This window comes from Aquarana catesbeiana, linkage group LG05, assembly GCF_042186555.1.
Source record: "Aquarana catesbeiana isolate 2022-GZ linkage group LG05, ASM4218655v1, whole genome shotgun sequence".
Classification (NCBI taxonomy): Eukaryota; Metazoa; Chordata; class Amphibia; order Anura; family Ranidae; genus Aquarana; species Aquarana catesbeiana.
In genome coordinates, this window is record NC_133328.1 from 123,771,187 (window position 1) to 123,794,387 (window position 23,201).

At 39.7% G+C, this 23,201-nt stretch overlaps 2 protein-coding genes and 1 long non-coding RNA gene across 3 annotated transcripts in view; 1 reads left to right on the forward strand and 2 right to left on the reverse strand.

The window, feature by feature from the left end:
- Window positions 1-388: 388 nt before the first annotated feature.
- Window positions 389-4,108, reverse strand: HOXA1 (homeobox A1). Its single transcript, XM_073630151.1, has 2 exons — window positions 3,246-4,108; window positions 389-1,768 (listed from the first exon to the last, which is right to left on the reverse strand). Exons 1-2 carry the CDS (start codon window positions 3,883-3,885, stop codon window positions 1,413-1,415), a joined length of 996 nt encoding a protein of 331 aa, XP_073486252.1. The 5' UTR covers window positions 3,886-4,108; the 3' UTR covers window positions 389-1,412.
- LOC141144449 (uncharacterized) lies at window positions 3,258-21,456 on the forward strand. Its single transcript, XR_012244409.1, has 2 exons — window positions 3,258-4,166; window positions 21,256-21,456. It is a non-coding gene; the product is annotated as an uncharacterized lncRNA (long non-coding RNA).
- A 218-nt stretch (window positions 21,457-21,674) lies between these two features.
- HOXA2 (homeobox A2) overlaps window positions 21,675-23,201 on the reverse strand; it is a 2,764-nt gene continuing 1,237 nt past the window's right edge. Inside the window, exons 1-2 of the mRNA XM_073630150.1 lie at window positions 23,085-23,201; window positions 21,675-22,705 (exon numbers count right to left, since the gene is read on the reverse strand). The exon at window positions 23,085-23,201 is cut by the window's right edge and continues 1,237 nt beyond it. Of these exons, the coding sequence (XP_073486251.1) occupies window positions 21,963-22,705; window positions 23,085-23,201 (860 nt within the window). The 3' untranslated portion in view covers window positions 21,675-21,962. The remainder of the gene's footprint in view (window positions 22,706-23,084) is intronic.

A 23,201-nucleotide genomic window follows, 5' to 3' on the forward strand; every position in this document is an offset into this window, starting at 1 on the left:
GATTGAGGTGAAAAGTTCACTAGTTCTTGACCCAAGATGATCCTGGAGGTGACACTTCATGGGAATCTGGAAGGACATAAGACCAATTCTGCATCTACTGTACACATTTTTGGGGTTATTTATTATTTTATTATCAATTGTTTATTTAATGCAAATGTAACATTTGCTTTTGTTTTATCTAACTTTGCTAACTTAAAAGTCAGACTTTTAACAAAAAAGTTAGAACAGAATTGCAAAAAAGTTTGGCACTATATAAATCCTGTATAATAATAACAATAATAACAATATCAATAATAATAATAATAATAATACATCGTTAGTGCAGATTAGCTAGATAGATAAGAGCTGTTGCTGATTAAAAAAATAGAAAAACAATAATTTTGTCATTTTAGCAAGTTTATTCATTATCCAGAACCCATCATGTAGAACCACTGAGCCCCAAACATACACATACAATAAGACCATCATTTTCTGTATCGAAAAATATCTTGATCACAAGTTAGAACTGATAAAACTCAGTGTATAATGGATATAGTAAATCATTGCGTTTCATGCACAGGCTCAAGCAAGAATCACAAAATATACAGAATGGTTTGATCATTAGCAATACTGAAATTGTTGGTTTGATCATTAGCAATACTGAAATTGCCTGTAGGACATTTTGGTCATTTTGGCTAATGAATTCTTTAGGCTAATTCTATAGTATAATGGAGTTTGAAGGTATGGCACATTTAATAGACTACTTAGAAGTTTAGTGAGTGATTTAGCTCAAACCAGTTTATAATAATTAAATAAATTCTCTGATAGAATGTTAAAGGGTTAAGCAGACCAAAACCTGTACCTGTAGCCAGCCTTTACCTATATATAAGGGACAATGAATGGAAGCTTGTATTACTAGTAAAATGTAACAAATATTTTGTATTATAAATCTTTCACAACTTGGTACCCGCCCCCGTCATTTCACATAAGATAATTAGTTTCTACAAAAAAGGCCTCCAAGATAAATCTCTGAAAAAAAGAAACAATATTTACAATCTTTTAACATACAGACAACAAAAAACAAAATCACAATTAAATTAAACTCATAAAGTCTTTCTTTTTGTGTAAACTTCTTGTTTTCTAAATAGTGCATCACATTAAAAGTACCTATGCTAGCCAAGTCACAGAACCATGAGGTCCTCTGTCAACCAGTACTTGAACATAGGAAGCAGCTGATTCAGCATATATTCAACTTAACACATGCCAATACTGATTGTGGGCTCCATTTTGGTTCCTTAGCTGAAAACCCAAAATGGTTTAAGAACAGTTTGTGCAAACAAAACTCTGGTGCCAAGAGGCAGGTCACCTACAGAGTGCAAGATTGGGAAGTCTTTGGCAATCTTGTGAAAACATTGCAACCTAACAGCTGCTGTTTAGTTGGAGGAATTGAGATGATCAGAGGTAGAAGAAGCTGGTGATGGAGCACAGGGTGAAGGACTTGACTTGTCTGACATGTCTTCTGGCTTTTCATCACTTCCTGTGCTGGCAGAGGGAGAGATTGGCAGGAGACCTTCTTTCTCTCTCTTTTTTTGTTTCATCCTTCTGTTCTGAAACCAGATCTTCACCTGGGTCTCATTAAGCTGCAGAGCTGCTGCAATCTCCACCCTCCTGGCCCTGGTCAGGTACTTGTTGAAATGGAATTCTTTCTCCAGTTCTGTCAGCTGCTTGGTGGTAAAATTGGTTCTCACAGTGTTGGGTTGACCGGCATATCCATATTCACCAGCTTTACCTGCAAGACAGGAGGGAAGCCTTGTTAGTAGCTCAGCCCATAGTGAACAACTGATGGGTAAAGTAAAGTCATGAATCAAAGTGTTTTAAATAACATTTATATTGTCAGAACAAAAGGTGGTATGGTGCCAGTAACCCCATAAAAGAGTCCTACCATATGCAATTTGTGCTTGCAATGGCAGTTCACACAGTACACTGTCCAACCATGTAACTGAAATATATTACAATGTGCACAGCTGTAGTTACTTTTGCATTATGATAGGAAATATTGAACATGCTTAAAAAGTCATTTGTTTTAGAAGATTGATGAAAAGTGAAGACAAGATCTACTTAACAGTGCAAAGCTACCTACATTCCCAACCTTGATGGTAAGTGCAAGATCCAGTTATGTGCTATGGGTGCTTAGCCACAACATGGGTGAAAGGAACCAGTGACCTCATAAAAGAAACCTACCAGATGTAATGTTTGCTAGCATTGGCATTTAAAATTGTATACTGCCCAGCAATGTAAAGTAAAAGTGAAATATACCACACTTTTAAAGCTGTATATACGTGTACATAATGATAGGAACTATTGGATAGGATGGTTAGAAATGTAAACTGTTTTGAGGTATTGTAGAATATAAATGATAAGTGATCAAAGAACTCACAAATTATGTAACAGAATTAATTTACCTAAATTCTCATCCTTGCTAGCATGTGCAAGATCCTGTTATTTTCCATATCTACATACCTGTTATTTGCCATGTGTACATACCCACAACATGGATGAATGGAACCAGTGCCCCCCATGAAAGAAACCACCTACCAAATGTAATTTGTGCTTGCATTGGCATTTCACCTAGTATACTGGCCAGCAATGTAAGGTAAAAGTGAAATATATCACAAGTGTAAAGCTGTGGATACGTTTAAATAATGATAGGAAAATGATGATGCTTAAAATGTGACCTGTTTTGGGGTATTGTAGACGATTAATGAAAAGTGATCAAAGAACTCACAAATTACTTAACAGAGATTAGTTACCTAAATGTTTAACCCTTGCTAACATGTGGAAGAACCTGCTATTTGCCATGTCTACATACATGTTATTTGCCATGTGTACATACACAACATGGGAAAGGAAGCAGTGACCCCCATAATAGAAACCCACCAAATGTAATTTGTACGTACATTAGCACTTAACATGGTACACTTGCCATCAATGAAAAGTAGAAGTGAAACATACCACAGTGTGTACAGAAGTGCATACTTTTACCAAATGATAGGAACTATTGAAGAGAAAGCTTAAAATGCAACTTGTTTTGGATCATCAATTAAAAGTGATCAAAGAACTAAGACCAGAGCAAAGTTACATAAATGCTCAACCTTGGTGGCAAGTTCAGCATGTGGCATACCCAAAACATGATTAAAAGAAACCAGTGACCACATCACAGAGGTTTTATGATTTGGATAGAGGACAAGTTTATAGTTCCAACTCACCAGTTTTGGGTGGATTGCGCTTCACTTTCATCCAGTCGAACGTCTGTGCTGGTGGAGAGATCTCAGCAGATGGTGATCGACAAGCTTCTTGGTGATTGATGTGTATGCTGCTGACACTGTTGTTATTATAGGTGGCCATGGGAAGGTTCTGCTGCTCTGCTCCATAGGTATGATGGTGATGGTGGTGGATGTAGTGGGCTGACCCTGTGCCGTCCACATAGCTCTGGTGCTGATGGTGCTGCTGGACCACAGTGGAGGCGATGTTGCCAGTATACACGGCGCTGGGGAAGCCTGGACTGACATCTGTCTCCTGATTTATGGGGAAGTGAGAATATCCTGCGCTGAAATTCTGCATTCCATACCCTGCAGCGCAGCTCGGGTGGGAATAGGACATGGCCAGGTTGTTGGGGGTCTGGAAAGCCCCAGTTTGGTGGGGATGGTGGTGGTGATGGGAACTTAGCTGGACCCCCCGGCCAACCAAAAAGCGATCATCGCTGTTACAGTTATTGGCAGAGACTGCGCAGGACTGGAAAGTTGGAAGTCCATGGTCAGGGTGGAAGGCTCTGGAGGGGCAGCTCCCGGCTTCTGCACTCATCAGGCTCGGGTAATCTAGGAAGGAACTCATCCTCGCACAGTCCATCTATCACTGGGTGACTCCAGGGTGACCGTGCCAACTTTCTCACTTCCTCCATAGGGCCAGGAGAACATCACAGAATGTACAGTGAATGGGGGCGTCACGTGCTCCACTGCAACCAATGGCTGAGCCGCCTGATAAAGTTTGACTGCTGTGCTCGGTGATGGATCGTCTTCTCAGACGCATTTAAATTCCAAGCTCTGCTCTATGAAGGTGTCGCGCAGATCTCAGTCCTGCACTGAGCGGACAGCACACAGGAGGACGGAGCCTGCCTGACACCAGCACTGGTGAGTTCTCATTATCATCAATGCCATTGATTTCACCCAGAGACACGAAGATCTCTCCTACACTGTACACTTATCTTATAAAACCTACACAAAACCTACACTGTACACCTATCATACAAAACCTACACAAAACCTACACTGTACACCTATCATACAAAACCTACACTGTACACCCATCATACAAAACTTACACTGTACACCCATCATACAAAACTTACACTGTACACCTATCATAGAAAACCTACACAAAACCTACACTGTACACCTATCATACAAAACCTACACAAAACCTACACTGTACACCCATCATACAAAACTTACACTGTACACCTATCATAGAAAACCTACACAAAACCTACACTGTACACCTATCATACAAAACCTACACAAAACCTACACTGTACACCTATCATACAAAACCTACACAAAACCTACACTGTACACCCATCATACAAAACTTACACTGTACACCCATCATGCAAAACCTACACTGTACACCCATCATAGAAAACCTACACATAACCTACACTGTACACCCATCATACAAAACCTACACAAAACCTACACTGTACACCCATCATACAAAACCTACACAAAACCTACACTGTACACCCATCATACAAAACCTACACATAACGTACACTGTACACCCATCATAGAAAACCTACACAAAACTTACACTGTACACCCATCATACAAAACCTACACAAAACCTACACTGTACACCCATCATACAAAACCTACACTGTACACCCATCATACAAAACCTACACATAACCTACACTGTACACCTATCCTACAAAATCTACACTTAACCTACACTGTACACCTATCCTACAAAACCCACACTGTACACCTATCCTACAAAACCCACACTGTACACCTATCCTACAAAACCCACACTGTACACCTAGACTACAAAGCCTACACAGTACAACTATCCTACAAAACCTACACTGTACACCTATCATACCAAACCTACACATAACCTATACTGTACACAGAGGCTACAAAACCCACACTTTACACCTATCCTACCAAAACCTACACTGTAAACCTATCATACAAACCCTACACTGTACACCTAGGCTACAAAACCTACACTGTACACACCTATCCTACAAAACCTATACTGTACACCTAGGCTACAAAACGTACACTACAGCAAGGCTACAAAATGTACACTGTACATCTAAGTTACATAACATACACTGTACACCTAGACTACAAAACCTATACTGTACACCTAGACTACATAACCTACACTTTACATCCAGACTACAAAACCTACACTGTACATCTAGACTACAAAACCTACACTGTACACTTAGACTACAAAACCCACACTGTACACACCTATCCCACAAAACCTACACTGTACACCTAGGCTACAAAACCTACACTACACAAAGGCTACAAAACGTACACTCTACATCTAAGCTACAAAACATACACTGTACACCTTAACTACAAAACCTACACATGTACACCTATACTACAAAACCTACACTGTACACCTAGACTACAAAACCTACACATAACCTACACTACAAAACCTACACATAACCTACACTGTACACCAAGGCTTCAAAACCCACACTATACACATAGGCTACAAAACCTACACTGTATACCTAGGCTACATAATCTACACTGTACACCTGGGCTACAAAACACACACAGTAATCTAAGCTACAAAACTTACACTGTACACCGATCCTACAAAACCCACACTGTACACCTTTCCTACAAAACCCACACTGTACACCTTTCCTACAAAACCTACACTGTACACCTATCCTACAAAACCCACACTGTACACCTATCCTACAAAACCTACACTATACACCTAGGCTACAAACCTACATTGTACACATAGATTACAATACATACACTGTACACCTAGGCTACATAACCTGCACTGTACATCTAAGCTACATAACCAACATTGTACACTTAGGCTACTAAGTCTACACTGTACATACAGGCTACATAATCTACACTGTACACCTAGGCTATATAATCTACACTGTACACCTAGGCTACCCAACCTATACTGTACATCTAAGCTACAAAACCTACACCGTACACCTAGACTACAAAACCTACACTGTACACTTAAGCTACAAAACCTACACGGTACACCTAGGCTTCAAAACCTACACTGCTTGTGTTACATTGTATATTATTGTATGAACACGCCGCTATTGTAGAGTCTAGGACAGTATGTAATGTGTTGTGATTGTCAGTTGCAAGTCAATGGGCTGCTTTGTGAACACTGGACTGAATAATTGAAGTAAATCTTTTATTTGTTATCTATGAGGTTGATTTACTAAAGGCAAATAGACTGTGCACTTTGCAAAGTGCAGTTGTACTCTGCAAGTGCAGTTGCTCCAGAGCTTATTAAATGGGGTAAAGCTTCACTTTGCAAAGAATATCCAATCACATGCAAGGATAATAAAAAAACAGCATTTTTGCTTGCAGGTGATTGGATGGTGGAAGTCAGCAGAGTTCCTGCTCATTTACTTAGCTTTGGAGCAACTGCACTTTGCAAAGTGCACAGTCTAATTGCCTTTAGTAAATCAACCCCTATAGTGTTTGTATGTGATCATTCTCAACCCCTTTAGTAAATCAGTCTCATAGTGTTGCTGATGATTGAAACAGGATCTTATCAATGATTCTGTCTTTCACTAGGACTATGGGGCTGATTTACTAAAGGACTTGAGCATGTTCACACACTCACAGAACAAATAGAAGAATCACTTCAATTATTCAATCATATGAAAGGCACATCCTTCTTTACTTATTTCTTCTGCCCATGACAGGATCATTGAATTGAATCTTCACTCTTTTTTGAGTGTGATCTTCCTCGACTCCTTTAGTAAATCAGCCTCATAGTGTTGGTGATGATTGGGAACAGCAGTTTATCATTCATTTTCTGTCTTTATGGCTACAAGGCTGATTACTAATGGATAACCAGACATAAAAGTGAAAAGTGAAAATTCACTTTTATTACCCAGTTTTGTGCAAATGAATGAGTAAACAGGAATTTTGTTTTTCACCTGATTGGATTATTGAAGTGAATCTTCCATTTTTTTGTGTGAAGATTCTCAACTCCTTTAGTATATCAGTCCCACAAAATTGTGTGAAGAGTTAAAGTGGTTGTAAACCCACTCCACAAAAAAAAAAAAAAAAAAAACCTGCAAGACAAAGGCATAATGAGCTAGTATGCATTGCATACTAGCTCATTATGAAATACTCACCTTAGATCGAAGCCCCCGCAGCGGTCCCCGTACACTGGTCGGGCCAGCGACATCACTCCCGGAGTTATTCCCAGGTATCGCGGGCTCCGACGCTGTGATTGGCAGAAGCCACGATGGTGTCACTCCCGCTCATGTGCGCGTGGGCTGCCAGTAACGGCACATCAGCTGAAGCAACGGCATGAACAAACCATTGACTCAGTGCACATGTGCCGATGATGTCGGCACATGCTGATACAGGGGATATCTCCTAAACCGTGCAGGTTTAGGAGATATCCAGGGTAGCTACATTTAAGCCTTATTATAGGCTTATCTGTAGCAAAAAGTGGATTGTAAGGGTTTTCAACCACTTTAAAGTGAATTTTCACATTTATTGTGTGAGCATTCTTACCTCCTTTAGTAAATCAGCCTCACCATCAGCTGGCTTTTTTAATAAGGCAATGTGCAGGGTGCAGGACCAACACTGCATACCCCATAGTGCATAATCTACAGTGTATAACCCATAATGCATAATCTACAGTGCATAACCCATAATGCATAATCTACAGTGCATAATCCTTGGTGCATATCCTGCATAATCTAAAATCTGATTGGTTGCTATGGGTTATTGCACTTTGCACACCCTTGCTGCTCTTTGCACTGCCTAAGTAACCCCACTAAGTATGAATGGTTACTAAAGACAATGCATTTATGTTCCTATGGTTCTGAATATTATTGCTCAGCCCCTTTCATATAATCTAAATGTAAAATAATCTGATATAGATTTAATAACATGTGTAATGCTGTGGCAGTATTGTTCTAAATGACCTGACCCTATGTGAAGCTGATTGTCATTATCTGTGTGTCTCTCACCTTTTCTCTCCTATCCTGTGTCCCCTCTCTCCCTCTAATCTATATGTGTGTGTCCCCTCCCCAGTCCTCTCCTCCCTCTGTCCTACGCCCTCCTCCAGTCCATGCAAGGAACATGGAAGCTAGCCAGGGACTCCAACATTGATTCATACTGTATGATATCACCATGACAATAGCAGTCCTCTTATCTCCATGTGCTAGTAGTACAGGCAACCAGAAGGGAAATATATACCTCACTCTCACCAGTCCATATAGAAAACAATGGTAATTGCTTAATTAATGATAATTAGGGACATGGCCATAATGTGACCCTTGAGAGACCCAAGAGGACTTTTTGTAATTAGGTGCTATGAAAGGAAAACAGGTTCATCAGCTCAATAAACTATTTTAATAGTGATACAATCTTCATAGAACAATTTTCTTCTACATAACCCCTAATTAGAGTGCTTACAATAACCGAATATTAGCTTTACTACCCCTTAATGTGCCTATTTCCCTCTAGTCACAGAAAGGTTTGACTCCCTCATCAGCTCTATAAATCAAAGATGTATGGGGCCATGCCATGGAATATAAGACGCCATGGGGTTGATTTACTAAAGACTGTGCACTTTTCGAAGTTCAGTTGTACTCTGCAAGTACCGTTGCTCCAGAGCTTAGTAAATGAGGTAACGTTTCACTCTGCAAACAATACCCAATCACATAGAAGGAAAATAATAAAAACAGCATTTTTGCTTGCACATGATTGGATGATGGAAGTCAGCAGAGCTTCTGGCCATTTACTAAGCTCTGGAGCAACTGTTCTTACAGAGTGCAACTGCACTTTGCAAAGTGCACAATCTATTCGCCTTTAGTAAATCAACCCCCAGGTCTCAGTGAGGTTAGCTTTTTGTAATGTGGACATAACACAACTGGAGTGCTACAAATAGCCAAAAACTTACCTTATTAGTATCCATGCTAACATTGTAACAATATGCTTATACATTTTTTCTGTTGTGTTGGTTTTCTATGTTCAAGGTGCAATAGATATCATGTAGCTAAAAAAGAACATACCTAAAAACTACTAGACCTGTTCAAAACTTTCTTTTGAAATTTTGAAATTTTTGTAAGTCACATTTGATCTTCACACAAGCAAACCAATTTCCATTCAAATTATAACCAGCTCCTGCAGTGATATGTTTAGCTGTCTGCTGTCTGGATAGTGATAATTCTAATTTGGGGATATCCACTAAAGGAGTCTTATTTATTACAAGTATTTAAATAACATTGATAATTTACACAGTGCTTTACATACTGTCAATTCACATTAGTTCCTGCTCTCAAGAAGCTTACATTCAAATGTCCACATTTCACAAGCATGCCACATACTAGGGGTAATTTGTACAGGAGCCAGGTAAACTACCAGTAAGTCTTTGAGGATGTGCAGGCAAGTACAGGGAAAACATGAAACTCCATGCTGATATTGTCTGGATCAGTATTCAAGCCAGTGACCCCAGTGCTGCAAGGTAATGCTTGCCACTAAGCCACTGTGAGGAGCAGGGCAGCATTCATTTTTTCATCATGGTGCACTTGATTGCTTGATTGAAGTGGGTCCAGGTTTATAGAGCAGGTGTAAATATCAGGCTACATTCAAACCTCTGTGCATTACAAAAAATGTAGCTTGGTGCATGTTTGGTATGGTTTCCAGCAAAGCAGATCAGGATAAATGGTTACGCATGCAAAATATACTTGAAATGCACCACATGAGCTGCACAGAGGTGTCCTTTAGTAATTAAAAAAACCCTTAATTGTATTAGTAGTACTACCATTAGCAATGACATAGCAATAACTTAAAAGCCACCTTCACTCAGGGTCGGGATAAGGGGTGGGCAGGAGGGGCGGCTGTGGTATCATGTGAGGCAGGGAAGGGCACCACAAGGAGATGGGGAGGGGGATTTGTGTTGGGTGGGGGAATTTGGGGGGTGGCAGGGAGTAAGAAATGTTCTAGGAGGAGAAATTTGGGGGGGACTAGGAAAGGTGATTTGGGTGGATTTGTGTTGGCAGGGGGATGGGGGAAGAGGATTTGTGCTAGTAGGGGGGATTAGAGGTAGTTGTGCTAGAAGAGGGGATATAGTAGAGGAGGCAGGGGATTTCTGTTTGGAGGGGAACATTTTTTTTTTTTGGAATGGGGGGATTTCTGCCAGTGGGGTTGATGGGGGGTATTTGTGCTGGGAGGGAGGGGATTTCAGCAGGGGGCGGATTTATCCTGGGAGGAAGGGGAGTTTATCCTAAGGGAGTAAGCATGCAGATTGCAGCTCAATTTTTTTTTTTTTTTGGGGGGGGGGGGGGGTTTGCTAACACATAATGCTCCTACATCTTGGGGAGGGGAGCTCAGGTTGGCATGTTCGCCCTGGGCTCTAGATAGCCTTGTCCCGGCATTGCCCTCACTCTATGCATTGTGTTAAGATATCTGCACCAAAGCAATGCATTTTAGTGCATTAAAGTGCAATGCATTAGACAGCCCTTTTTTTTTACGCCACACCTTAACACCCTAGATATGTGATAGAGCACATGTGTTGTGGTGTGTTGAAGTACAGGTTTGTTACCCACTACTAAGACCCCTTTCACACTGGGGCAGTGCAGGCTTTAGCGTTAGTGCATTACCACTGTTATGCCACTAGCAGGACGCTTTTAACCCCCCAGAAGGGGTGAAAAGGGGTAAAAAGCATTTTGAAAGAGGCGCCCGTTCATTTCAATGGGCAGGGGTGGTGGAGGAGTGGTGTATACACCGCTCCCCCACCACCCAAAGATGCTGCTTGCAGGACTTTTTTTCCTGTCCTGCAAGCGCACTGCCCCAGTGTGAAAGCACTCGGTCTTTCACACTGAGGCTGCAGAAGAGGCTGTTTACAGGCGCTTTACAGGCACTATTTTTAGCGCAAAAATGCCTGTAAAGCGCCTCAGTGTGAAAGGGGTCCAAAAGTCAGTTGGGGTGACATTAAAAATGAATGACCCTGCAGCACCTTTTACTGTACATGACTGTAATGCATCAATAGGAAAGAAGCCTAAAGGAGATTTACTAAAGGAGTTTATTTGCATCAGTAAACCTGTGCAGCTATGAGGCGGATATCCTAATGGAGTCATTTTAAAAATAGACAATCTGATTTATAGCAAATGTACCAAATTGTAAATTCCTCCTAGTCTAACTGTATATCTAATTAGTGAATTACTAAAGTGGTAAAGCTGCCCATGGACGTTGGAGGGTGGTCAGATGTGCATGCGTGATGTGACCGCCCTCAGAAATTGCCATTTCCTAGTGGGTCCAGAAACATGAACATTTCAGTGGAGCATTCATCTTCATGTCAGTAGAGAGGGGAGTAGATAGGTGATGCTGGAAGATGCTGTCAAAGATACTTATGGGTGTAACAATACCAAATAAGCCAAGTTTTTTTAATCCTACCCATATCCTTTGGCCTGATAAGACTCTTGGTAGAGAACCTAGCCATTTAGGGGTGACCTGAAGAGGAAATGGGTTGATTTGCTTTCAAAATTATTGAAATGTATGTTAACCCAGCTTGGTGGTTAAGGTGAAGCTATATTCATTTTGAATACCCAATCAGCTGCAAGTAAAAAAAAAAAAAAAAAAAGGATACGTGTTTGGACATGATTAAATGAATGCAGTGAACACAGCTTCACCCCATTACTGAGCAAAGTGAACATTCACTTTAATAACTGAACAAACTCCTCAACATGAAAATGCTCTTTTGTTTTACTTAATCAATCCCAAAGACTAATGCTCTTCCACATCATAAGTGCTCCATAGCGTAATTAAAAAGTTGTCACAGGCTATTGCCATGCAACAAGATATGGTAAAAGACAACAGACAAGAGATGGTCAGAGACTGCAAACATGCTATAGGAAATGGTCAGAGACTACAGACATGCTATAGGAGATGGACAGAGACTGCAGACATGCTACAAGAGATGGTCAAAGACTGTGGACATGCTACAAGAGATGGTCAAAGACTGCAGATATTATTAATATTATTAATATTCAGGATTTATATAGCGCCAATAGCTTGCACAGTGATTTACAACATAAGGGCAGACAGTACAGTCACAATACAATTCAGTACAGGATCAATCATCGGGAGGGCCCTGCACATTAGAGCTTACAATCTGTAGATATGGTACAGGAGATGGTCAAAGACTGCAGACATGCTACAGGAGATGGTTAAAGACTGCAGACTTGCTGTTGGAGGTGGTCAGGGACTGCAGATATGCTACAGGAGATGGTTAAAGACTGCAGACTTGCTGTTGGAGGTGGTCAGGGACTGCAGATATGCTACAGGAGATGGTTAAAGACTGCGGACATGCTGTCAGAGGCAGTCAGGAACTGAAGACATGCTAGAGTAGGTGGTCAGAGACTGCAGACATGCTACAGGAGATGGTCAAATACTGCAAACATGCTCTCGGAGGTGATCAGAGACTGCAGACATGCTACAAGAGATGGTCATAGACTGCAGATATAATACAGAAGATGGTCAGAGACTGTAAACAGTTTAAAGGAAGTAATGAAGACTGGAGCTGCAGAAGACAATCACAGGCAGGAAACATGTTTCATAACAACTGGAGACATATGAAATGAGACTGTAGTAGGTCGCTGCTGTTACAGCCCCTTTAAAAATCCATTCTTCCATATTTGTACTCTATACTGCCCCTTTAAAAATTACTTGTGCCACATGTGACATTTTTTCCTTATCTATTATTTTTTTTTAAATAGGGAAAAACATGAGCAGAGAAAATAAATGGACAGCATGGAAAAAAGTAAAATACTGTGAAAGAAATAGCTCAGACTATTTAACTACTAGAAGCCAATCTAAAGAACATTTTTTGTTCACTGGCCTGAGTAAGCACCAGGGGCCCCAAGGGTCACAAAATAAGTTCCAAAGGGCAGCATGTGGTCTCCAGACTGCAGGTTGGGCACCGGGGGGGAATACATGGGTAATTATGAAAATGTGAATTTGCTGATCCTTCCCTTTTCCTTCCCTTTTCATTGATGTGAATAGCACTTTTGCAGCTTTGGTCCAGTGGGCAAATTATGGAAGAAACACAGCAGTTCAGATAATGGACAGGTGTATTTAGGCCTAGTACCCCAAACACTGGTTGGTAATTTCTGGATCCCCCATGGACATGATATTTTCAACTGATCCAGCCACTGACATTGTATGCCCATGAGCAGCTTAATTTTTGATGTTTCTCAATAAATGTGTATTTGTTTAATTCGGCTATTCTTGTACTGGCAAACTTTGTAGTTGTTTGCCAATATACTGGCACTTGATGTTGGTGTTTGACATGAATCTGGCATTAATAGGCCATATAGAAAATATTTAAACATAGTATATCACTTTTTGGTACTATCAGCTCAGCATGTGCATTCAAGCATGGGGCTTTCAGTGCTGAAATCATTTGTGGATTTATCTCCACTCCCATAGCCCCTCAAGAATTAGCTATTATTGCACTGGAAAAATGTCCTGCATGCTGCATTTTGGATGCGTCAACCTGCAGTTTCCAATTCAGGACAATTCAAAAGTAGTCTTCCAAAAACAAAACACAACAGACTTTAAGGGCAGGATTATATCTTCATGTTACAGTGTGCACACAGTAAAACATAAACCATGTTGCAGTGGTGGTCCCACTGCACAACCAAAATGCACCGAAAAGGACCTGCAGTTTAGAGCTGGAAAAAAAAATGTAAGGTGTATTGTGGTGTGTTGCCATCTCATTCACAATGAATAAAATATTTAATAAAATAACAAACATGTTTACCTGTTACCTGTTTTGTGCAATGGTTTTGCACAGAGTAGCCCCGATCCTCCTCTTCTGGGGTCCCCCCCCGGCTCTCCTAGCTCTTCCCCGCCCATATAGAAAGCTGCTTTCTATGGGGGCATTCATGTAGGCTCGCTCCCAAGATTGCCCTGTCTGCGTCTATTGACACAGACAGCGAGTTTGTCCCTGCTCCCCAGTCCCTCGTCACAGAATTAGATTGATAGCAGCGGGAGCCATTATCAATCTGCCCTGTGAGAAGGGAGAAAGCAAAGAGAGCTGCTGCCCTCATGTACAGCACTGGATACAAATCAGGCTGTAGTTAGTATGGGGGGGGGGGGTCCTCTGACACAGAAGGTTTTTTACCTTAATGCATAGAATGCATTAAGGTAAAAAACCCTAGGCCAGCCATACATGGTTTGAAACATGTATCGAAACATCGATCGATCAACTTGGGTACAACCAGCCTGACAAATTTTCTTGCGATTTCTCTGCTGCTATAGCCACTAGCAATAATCACTGTCTTCTCCTGACGGGGACGACACTGTCTGTGTTGAAGGGGGAATCGAGAGAACTTCTTTCCTGCAACCCGTGGTTGCAGGAAAGAAGTTCACTCTGTGTATGGGCAGCCTTAGAACCATGCACTGCAATGTAATGCACTGTAATGCTGTGAATCCAGCCTACACTATTTATCTTCATATTCACACCTAACATATTTCTTCACCTTAAAGCGGATTTCCACCCAATTTTGAGAGGTGGTCTTAAACGAAAGACCACCTCTCCACCCCTTGTTTTTGGATATTTAAAAAAAATTATTTCTAACTCACCTTTTTTGGAAGTACTAAGAGTACTTCCGATCCAGCCAGGCCGCGGCCGAGGACGTCACATCCTCTTCTGCGGCAAAATCAGACCCCCCCTTGTCTTCTGGGACATGTGTGTGTCCCAGAAGACAAGCTGGCCATTCACAAAGCGTTGCGCGACTCGCACATGCGCAAGGCTCCACTGCCAGTTTCCCTTAGTTGGAATGATGGTGCCTGCACCCGATCCAATGGATGGATCGGGCTCGGGGGGGGGCGACACCGCAGGTTTCCTGGACAGGTAAGTGTCCTTATAGAGTCCTTACAGTGTTTGCAGCTGCTGACTTTTAAAAAAACAAGAATTTGGCTGGAATGCCACTTTAAATTTAAACTACCCCTAAAAACATAACTCTTAAAGTGGTTGCAAAGGCTTTTTTTTTTTAATATAAAAAAGATGTTATAATTATCTGCTCTGTGCAATGATATTGCGCAGAGCGGTCCCTTACCTCTTCTTTGGTGGTCCCCCTCGAGTGCTGTCCTCTGCTATGCATTGTGCTACGGGGACACACGTGCAGACGCACCCCTGAGCTGAGCTGTGTGCATCCATAAACACACACAGAGTGGTTCGGCCACACCCCCGATCCCTCTACACAGGATTTGACTGACAGCAACAGGTGCCAATGGCTCGTGCTGCTTTTGGTGTGGACTGTGAGAGCAGAAAGAGGGAAGAGAATAGCTGCAGCCAGGCACAGTACTGGATCACTAGAGGACTCAGGTAAGTACTTAGAGACATGGGGACTAGGAAAGTTAGGGAATACATTAAGGTAAAAAATGGTTTAGAACCACTTTATAACTTTAATGTTAAAGACACTTTCTAATATAGTTATAACTATGCAGGCACCATAACTGCTTTTGCTTAGTTTCAGAAATGATATTTCTTACCTTTTTTTTTTACAAGGTGCATGTGACCACATACCTCTTCTTCCTGATAGTGGGGTTGGAGTTTTAGGACACTTTGCAGAAACAGAGGTTGATTTACTAAAACTGAAGAGTGAAAAATCAGCTTCCAGGTTGTTGTTTTTTGTACAAGCCTACAGTAATTGAACAAGGTGAAGTTAAAATCTGATTGGCTACAATGCACAGCTGCACCAGATTTTGCATTCTATAATTTTAGTAAATGATCCTTACAGCTTCCCTTTAGTTGCAAAGTTGATTCAGCTAAAGGCCTGGTTCACACTGCTGTTATTTCAGATGCAACTTGGGTCGCACTGCATTACAATGGAAATAACTTTGCCTCCAATGGTGCCCATTCACATAAATGCAGCACAGCTAAAAAACGATTTGGGAAAGGGTCCTGTGCTACTTTAGTGTGATTCACAGTGCGATATGGCCCCACAGAGTATACAAACCACATCCAAATTGCAACCACGCTCGCATCAAAGTAGCGTTACATAATCGCACTGCAATTGCATCAAAATAGCATTTAAAAATAAAAGTATGAACAGAGCCTAAGACAAGATGCAAGCTGTGCTTGAGCAGGGGGGGGGGCATTATTAAGAGACAAGCTGTGATTGGAAGAGAGTGTGTGTCAGAGGCGGGCCCTGGTCGGTTGGGGGTGTGGTGGCTAAACAGACTAACCAATACAGCCAGGCTGAATATCTTCACAGTGTCCTGTGCCTCTGAATAACCAGCCAAAAGATGAAAACTGACAATGCAAATTAAGCTTCTGTGCTCTGTGTGGTCAGTTTAGAACAAGGAAGAAATGTGACTGGCAGGATTAGCCAGGTACTTCAGATGGAAGAAGTACTTAAAATGATAAAGACTATTTTTTTTTAAATACACATATGTGAACACACATAGAATCAAAATAAATATTTAGGGTAACTTACACTTTATCTTCCCTAAAAATAACCAAAACTTTTATCTGAAATCCCCATACACACCTTATGGACACAGGCAGTGTAACAGTTTGGCCTCATAAAATCACAGCACCAAAAAGCCACAATCCATCTGTTTACAGCTTCAGTGAAGTGAATCTAGAAAAAGTACCCATAAGCACATAGTCCTGGAATTAAAAATAAAAAAAGACAAAATAAAAAAATAAAAAATAAATTTATAAATAAAAAAGTTAAAAAAAAAAATAAAAAAGACAGGGAGCTTCGCTGTATGATGGAATGTCTAAATGCTGGACTATTCTCTGTTTGGATGCCCTCTTGTTGTAATCTGATGTTTCTAAAGGCTGGAGTAAAGCAGAGAAGTGCATCTGAAGTTGATTTATTTTTGTTTTTTTGCAATGGAAGATAGCATCAGAAATCAGTGTACAGAGAACATATTATCACTTTTCTCTGCTTTTAAAGAAACAAAATATAGACAAAATATGCTGAAAAAAGCTGGAACAGCTGCCCCATGACAATAAAATCCCATTCATTGCTTCATATGCAAAGTGAAACATGATTTGCTGATATTTATTTAATCTTTTAAAATAGAAAAAAAGATGTTGATTTTTCCCATAGCAACCAATAAATATGTTGTCCATTACACACTAGGGAAATGACTGTTTATTCTGATTGGTTGCTTCAAATAGCTCATCTTTTGATCTCTGCACCTTATTAAAGCATAACCATTGGTGTTGACTGAATAATAGAATAGAGAAGCTCACTTTGCCAAATGACAGCTCACTTGCTAAATATGCTGTAGCTGTATTCACCTCAATCGTAGTATAATGTAAGCAAAAATCCAATTTTTTTTTTCAGTTCCCTTGCACAACTGGTAATTCAAAACAGGCCATACACTATACAATCTGATTGTACGACCTCTGTATAATATGCCTTAGCTTTACCAAAAAAATGAGAACAAACCTAAACAACCTTTTCAATTAGAATGCAAACAGCCAGGCCCCTGCATTGCATGGTTGATAGTAGATCTAAAGGAGATTGTACAATCAGATTATATAGTGTATGGTCAGCCATAAGAAAAAACAGCATTGCCTATTTACCGAGCTCTGTAAACATTCACTTTAGTAAATCAATTGCAGTTTCCTTGCTTAGGGGTCAATCTACTAAAGCCAAATAGGCTGTTTACTTTACAAGTGAATTTTCCCTTAGCTCAGTGAATGTGAAAAATTCACTTTACAAGAATACCCAATCAAGTGCAGGGGAAAAAAAAAAGTTTTTTTTTTTTTTTTTTATCTTGAACATTATTTGATGATGGAAATCAGCAGAGCCTCGCCTCATTCACTAAGCTAAGGCTGGCCTTACACTTTTCCCATACAATTATTTTTGCCAAAACCATATATTATCAGTCAAACCTAAATACTTTCATTTTGTATGCAGTCAGGCAGGCCCTTACTAATACATAGTAGAAGATAAGTCTAAAGAAAATGGAATAAGACAATTGTGTAATGTATGGCCAGCCTAAGGAAAAAATCCCTGGTGCACACAGAATCGAGTGCAGTTGTCCATAGTAACCAATGCGTTTCTAACTTCAGCTTGTTCAACTGAACTGTGATAATAACACCTAGAAGCTGATTGGTTACTATGCACAGCTTCCCCACATTCTGTCTGCACCAGTTTTAGTAAATCCCCTTCTTTTAGTAAATGGACCTCTATGGTTTGTATTATTTTCCCTGTTAGTTAAGTTTTTAGCTGTACCTTTAAAAAAATCCCAATTAAATGACATTCAGGTAGATTTGCAGAATAATTTATTTACCTATTAGAGGACAGATAAGGAAGGGGATTAATGAGGTATTAACAATCCTAGATTGTGATTCTTATCACCTAGACATGTTTTTTTCAATACACAACATTTTGCCTTTTTTTTCCAGCATGTGTGAAGACAATGCTGTTTTGCCAGGTTTAAGGATTTCATACTGTATCTGGATATATTTCTGTACAAATACACATTTTAAACAAGTCCCTATATTCATAGGGGACTGGTATGGGAGAAGAATGAGCATATAAACAATCTGATTGTCAACGCAAATAGAAAAAAAAGTTGGAAATAGGACTGAAGCACCTTTTCTCAACAACAATAACCCCAAGAGCATGCGCAGTGAGCTAGTAGAAATGTGACGTCATGGGGCCAAGCGTGCTGATTCTTAGCTGAGCTATATTAATGGATTTCGCTTTAAACGATCATATGTGAGTTTCCTAGGCAGATCAGGCGCTGAATCTACTTCTTGCAGCTTTTTAGCTCTAATACTATTATTTTGGTGATGATTAGATAATTAAACAGATCAATTCATCCAGCTTTGTATATTAGCCATCACATCTTTAAGGACATTTTATAATGGTGGACGATGTTTATCATGCACACATTGGATTGTTGGGAAAACAAAGTGCCTATTCCATGTATAGTAGATGGGTGTGCAATGTTTGGTGGACAAATCTGAGCTCTGCCATTGTAAGGGGAGACAATGTGAAAGCTTGCAGCAAATCCTGGCCTGGATCCCTCCCTGCTCACTGGATCGGGATGTGGGAGCCACAATGCAATCTATGTACACGATCTTCGTAGACATTAAAAAGGCTTCATCAAAGTATCCAGAGTTACCACCATTTCCAAATTATTATTAGTCCTATGATATTTCCTCCCAGATCATTTCTAGAAAGCAGTGATCATCGAACTACAAATCACATTCAAGTTGTAAATCAACACAATAATTCCCCTGCCTACAGTATTAGCTGTAATATGTATTGTGTAATATTTTTTTTTCCTGTTTCCATAAAACTTACAATGCAAATAAAACAGATCGTATCACCAGAGCCTAATTATAGGTTGTTTGCTAATTACGGTCTGATTTACTAATCATTTGCTTTCTCTCCAGCCTGAGAGCACATCCAACACCCAATGGAATTAAAATACACGTTTATCCGAACCTGATTGGGTAATCATGTTCTTGATGTGTGTACATGATGGGGTTAAAAAAGACTGCTAAGGAAATATTATAAATGTGCTCTTGTATTATTATTATTATTGTTGTTGTTTTTGTTGTTGTTGTTGCTGTTGTTGTATATTGATAAAGCGATTAAATATTAGATTAAAAAAAAAAGGTTCCTAATGTGTATAAATAGTTCTAATAGTTTGAATTTTCCTAAATAGAACTCAATTCTGCTATTATGGGTTAATCGTGGTTTGGACTCTCAAAAAGAGAAAACAGAGTTTTGGCTGTAGATTTTGTAGATTTTATCTTTTTTTTATTATTTCTCTTTGATTTGGTGGGATCTGCTGGAGATTTCCATAGAAGGACAAGTCCTTTGTCTTACTGTCAGCCCCAGAGCCGGGGAATCTGCGCTCAGAATGGCGCACTTCAATGAGAATTCTAATGCATATAACACATAACTATGAAAGGAATTCGTCTTTTTTATACCACTCACTCTCTGGAATTCCTTTGTGCAAAACATCACTTCCACCCAAACAAGGAAGAGATCATAATTACAAATAACAGTAACTGCAACATTAAAATAATTGCTACTTAGTAGGAGTAATTATTAGGCACTCGAAATTGCTACATTTGATCTCCAGTACAATAAACATAAAGCAAAAAAAAAAAAAAAAAGAATAAAACAAAACAAATAACAAAAATAACAATATATATATATATATATATATATATATACATATATATATATATATATATATATATATATATATATATATATATATATATATATATATATATATATATATGATCCTGTAAAGATTATTCAATTGTGCTTTGCTTGTAATTAAATAATCTCTAAAGTGTAGAAGAGAAGGGTTAATGGTATGTGGCTGAGCATTGGAGGAGTGTAGGCTCCCGGAGATATGTAGGGCAGAGTAGGACAGGCTCGCTCCTTATTGCAGCAGCCGCAGTAAAAACCCGAGCTGTTGTTTTAATAGGGCAATAAAAATGAATTATGGCTGAACGCCTTCTAGCGCGATGCTTGTGGAATGGAATCCCCAGTCTAGTGCAATACGTAAGAGGCTTTTTTTGTATTTGTGTGTGCGTCCCTGCAATTGATCTCCTTGATGACATTCTCATTCATAGAAAGCATTTGATTTATGAGTTTAGGAAGAATTGCATACAGCATATCTAGATATTATTGCCTAAGCAGCCAGCATGGAGAGCTGAGCAAAACAAACACCGATTTGAGTGCGTGTGTATTTAAATATATAAATATTATATATATATATATATATATATATATATATATATATATATATATATATACATTGAAAATGATATGCCTTGTTGCAAGAACATTCGAGATGAGCCATTTGCAGTGGGGGAGGGGGCTGCTGTATAATTATACTAACTTGTAGGAGTGCGTTTGTTTTTAAGTATTACTTTTTTGCATTTTGATTCTGTTCACTGACATTTTCTGTTTAAAACTATTTTCTCTTCTAGGCTAAACTTTATTATGGGATCTTTCGGAATTGAGATCTTTTTACCGATCAAGAAGGCAATTTAAATACACGTTTATTTTTTAAGCATACTAATATTTTTTTTTATTAACCATCAAAACATATATTTCCTTTTTTTAACGTAACTATTTTTAATGCTTATGATGTAAAGATACTGGAGACAATTAAACGACTACTCCTGTGTTGTTTTTTTTTTTTTTTTGTTTTTGTTTTTTGTTTTTTTAGCAAAATAAAGGCAAATAAAAAAAATATATATATGCATAAATTCTGCAATAAATATTTGGTTCTACAGACATTCATAAGTGATATTTTTGATTGCTCCCTACTAAACAGGAAAATAAATAAAGCTTCTGATATTTCGGGAGGGAAACTAAAAAAAAAAATGAAAAGGAACCTGCGGGGTATAATGATATAATCATTTATTCTACCAAAATATTTATATGAACAACGATGCAATACAAAAATAAAAAGAAAGTGAAGATACATTTACATATGTAGTCACTTTCTTAGAGGCCTCAGTTATTGCTTTCCAATGATCTAGGACTAGGTCAACAGAATTTAAAATGCAAAGGTCATTAAATGCTGCAATGGCTCTTTGACTCGATTAGAGGGCAAAAATTAAGAATAAAAATAAAGTAGAAACCAATTTTTGAACAGAAAAAAAACATAAAATAAGCTTTTTTTTTTTAATCAGTAGCTCAAATGCTGCAAGTCAATGGTGGTAAAAGTATCTGTGAAAAAATCAAAACTGTCTGTTGAGATATCTACGGGACTGTCTAGAGATCCTGGCAGACTGGGGGACACCGTGTCTGAGAGCTGAAGGCAGGAATCTGAGGAGAAGACGTTAAAGTCTGATAGGGAAGCCACATCTAGGCCCTCAGGACTGTCGTTGTGGAGGCCAGCTGTGGAGTCCTGGCTCATTGTTGACGATAAACAGTTCTGAACAGTGGGTGACTGGTGCTGAAAATGTCTTAGATTTTTGTCATTGCTGGATAAAGGCGAGACTGGGAAAGTCTGAGATTCCCCATGGTGGGAGTTGGGAGCCTGCTGCTGGGACAGGGCGTTCTGCTGGAACGTGTAGCTGTCCCTCTCCAGCAAAGCCCCAGAGACATTGGTGAGAGCCTGCTCAAACAGAGACTTCTCCTTGTCGCCGTCCACTGGGTCAGAATCCTCCAAACTTTGACATTTACCTTCCCCATTCTGGTTCTCCTTACACTGAGTCTGGCGTTTGTGCTTCATCCTCCTATTCTGAAACCAGACCTTGACTTGCCTTTCGGTTAGATCCAGCAAGGCTGCAATCTCCACCCTTCGAGGTCTGCACAGATACTTGTTGAAATGAAATTCTTTCTCCAGCTCCAGAAGCTGGGTGTTGGTATAAGCTGTCCTTAACCTCCTGGACCCTCCACCACCGTTATCCTGAATTTCAATGATTTCTGTAAAAGCCAACAACAAAAAAACATACTTGATCACTTTTTTTAAAAAAAATACAAAAAAAAATGCACAATCCACTGCAACAAAATGGCCGACCAGTGCTGCAAACTCCATTGTGCAATAGTTTAATCTTCAATACAAAGTAAATAGATTATTATTTTTTTAATAATGGCCATAAGCACAGGGCTGAGGTTGACTTAGCTATCAGTCCCAACTAATTAGAAATAAGTTAGGAGGTAATCAAGGCAGTCAACAAAAGTTAGAAAAGACCCCAAAAAGTTGGGCTAAAGACTAAAAAAAATCCGCAGAACTAGCCCTGGTAGGGAAGGGACTGTGCATGGGGATCACTGACCTATGGAAGGTACCATGGGGATCACTGACCTTTCTGGCTGAGGCAGGCTGCAGTGGCCGGGGCAGTGGTCACAGGAGGCACTGGGGGCTTCTTGGTCGCCTTCTTCTCTTTCATCCAGGGGTACTCCGGAGCAAGGGAGCCCGCCG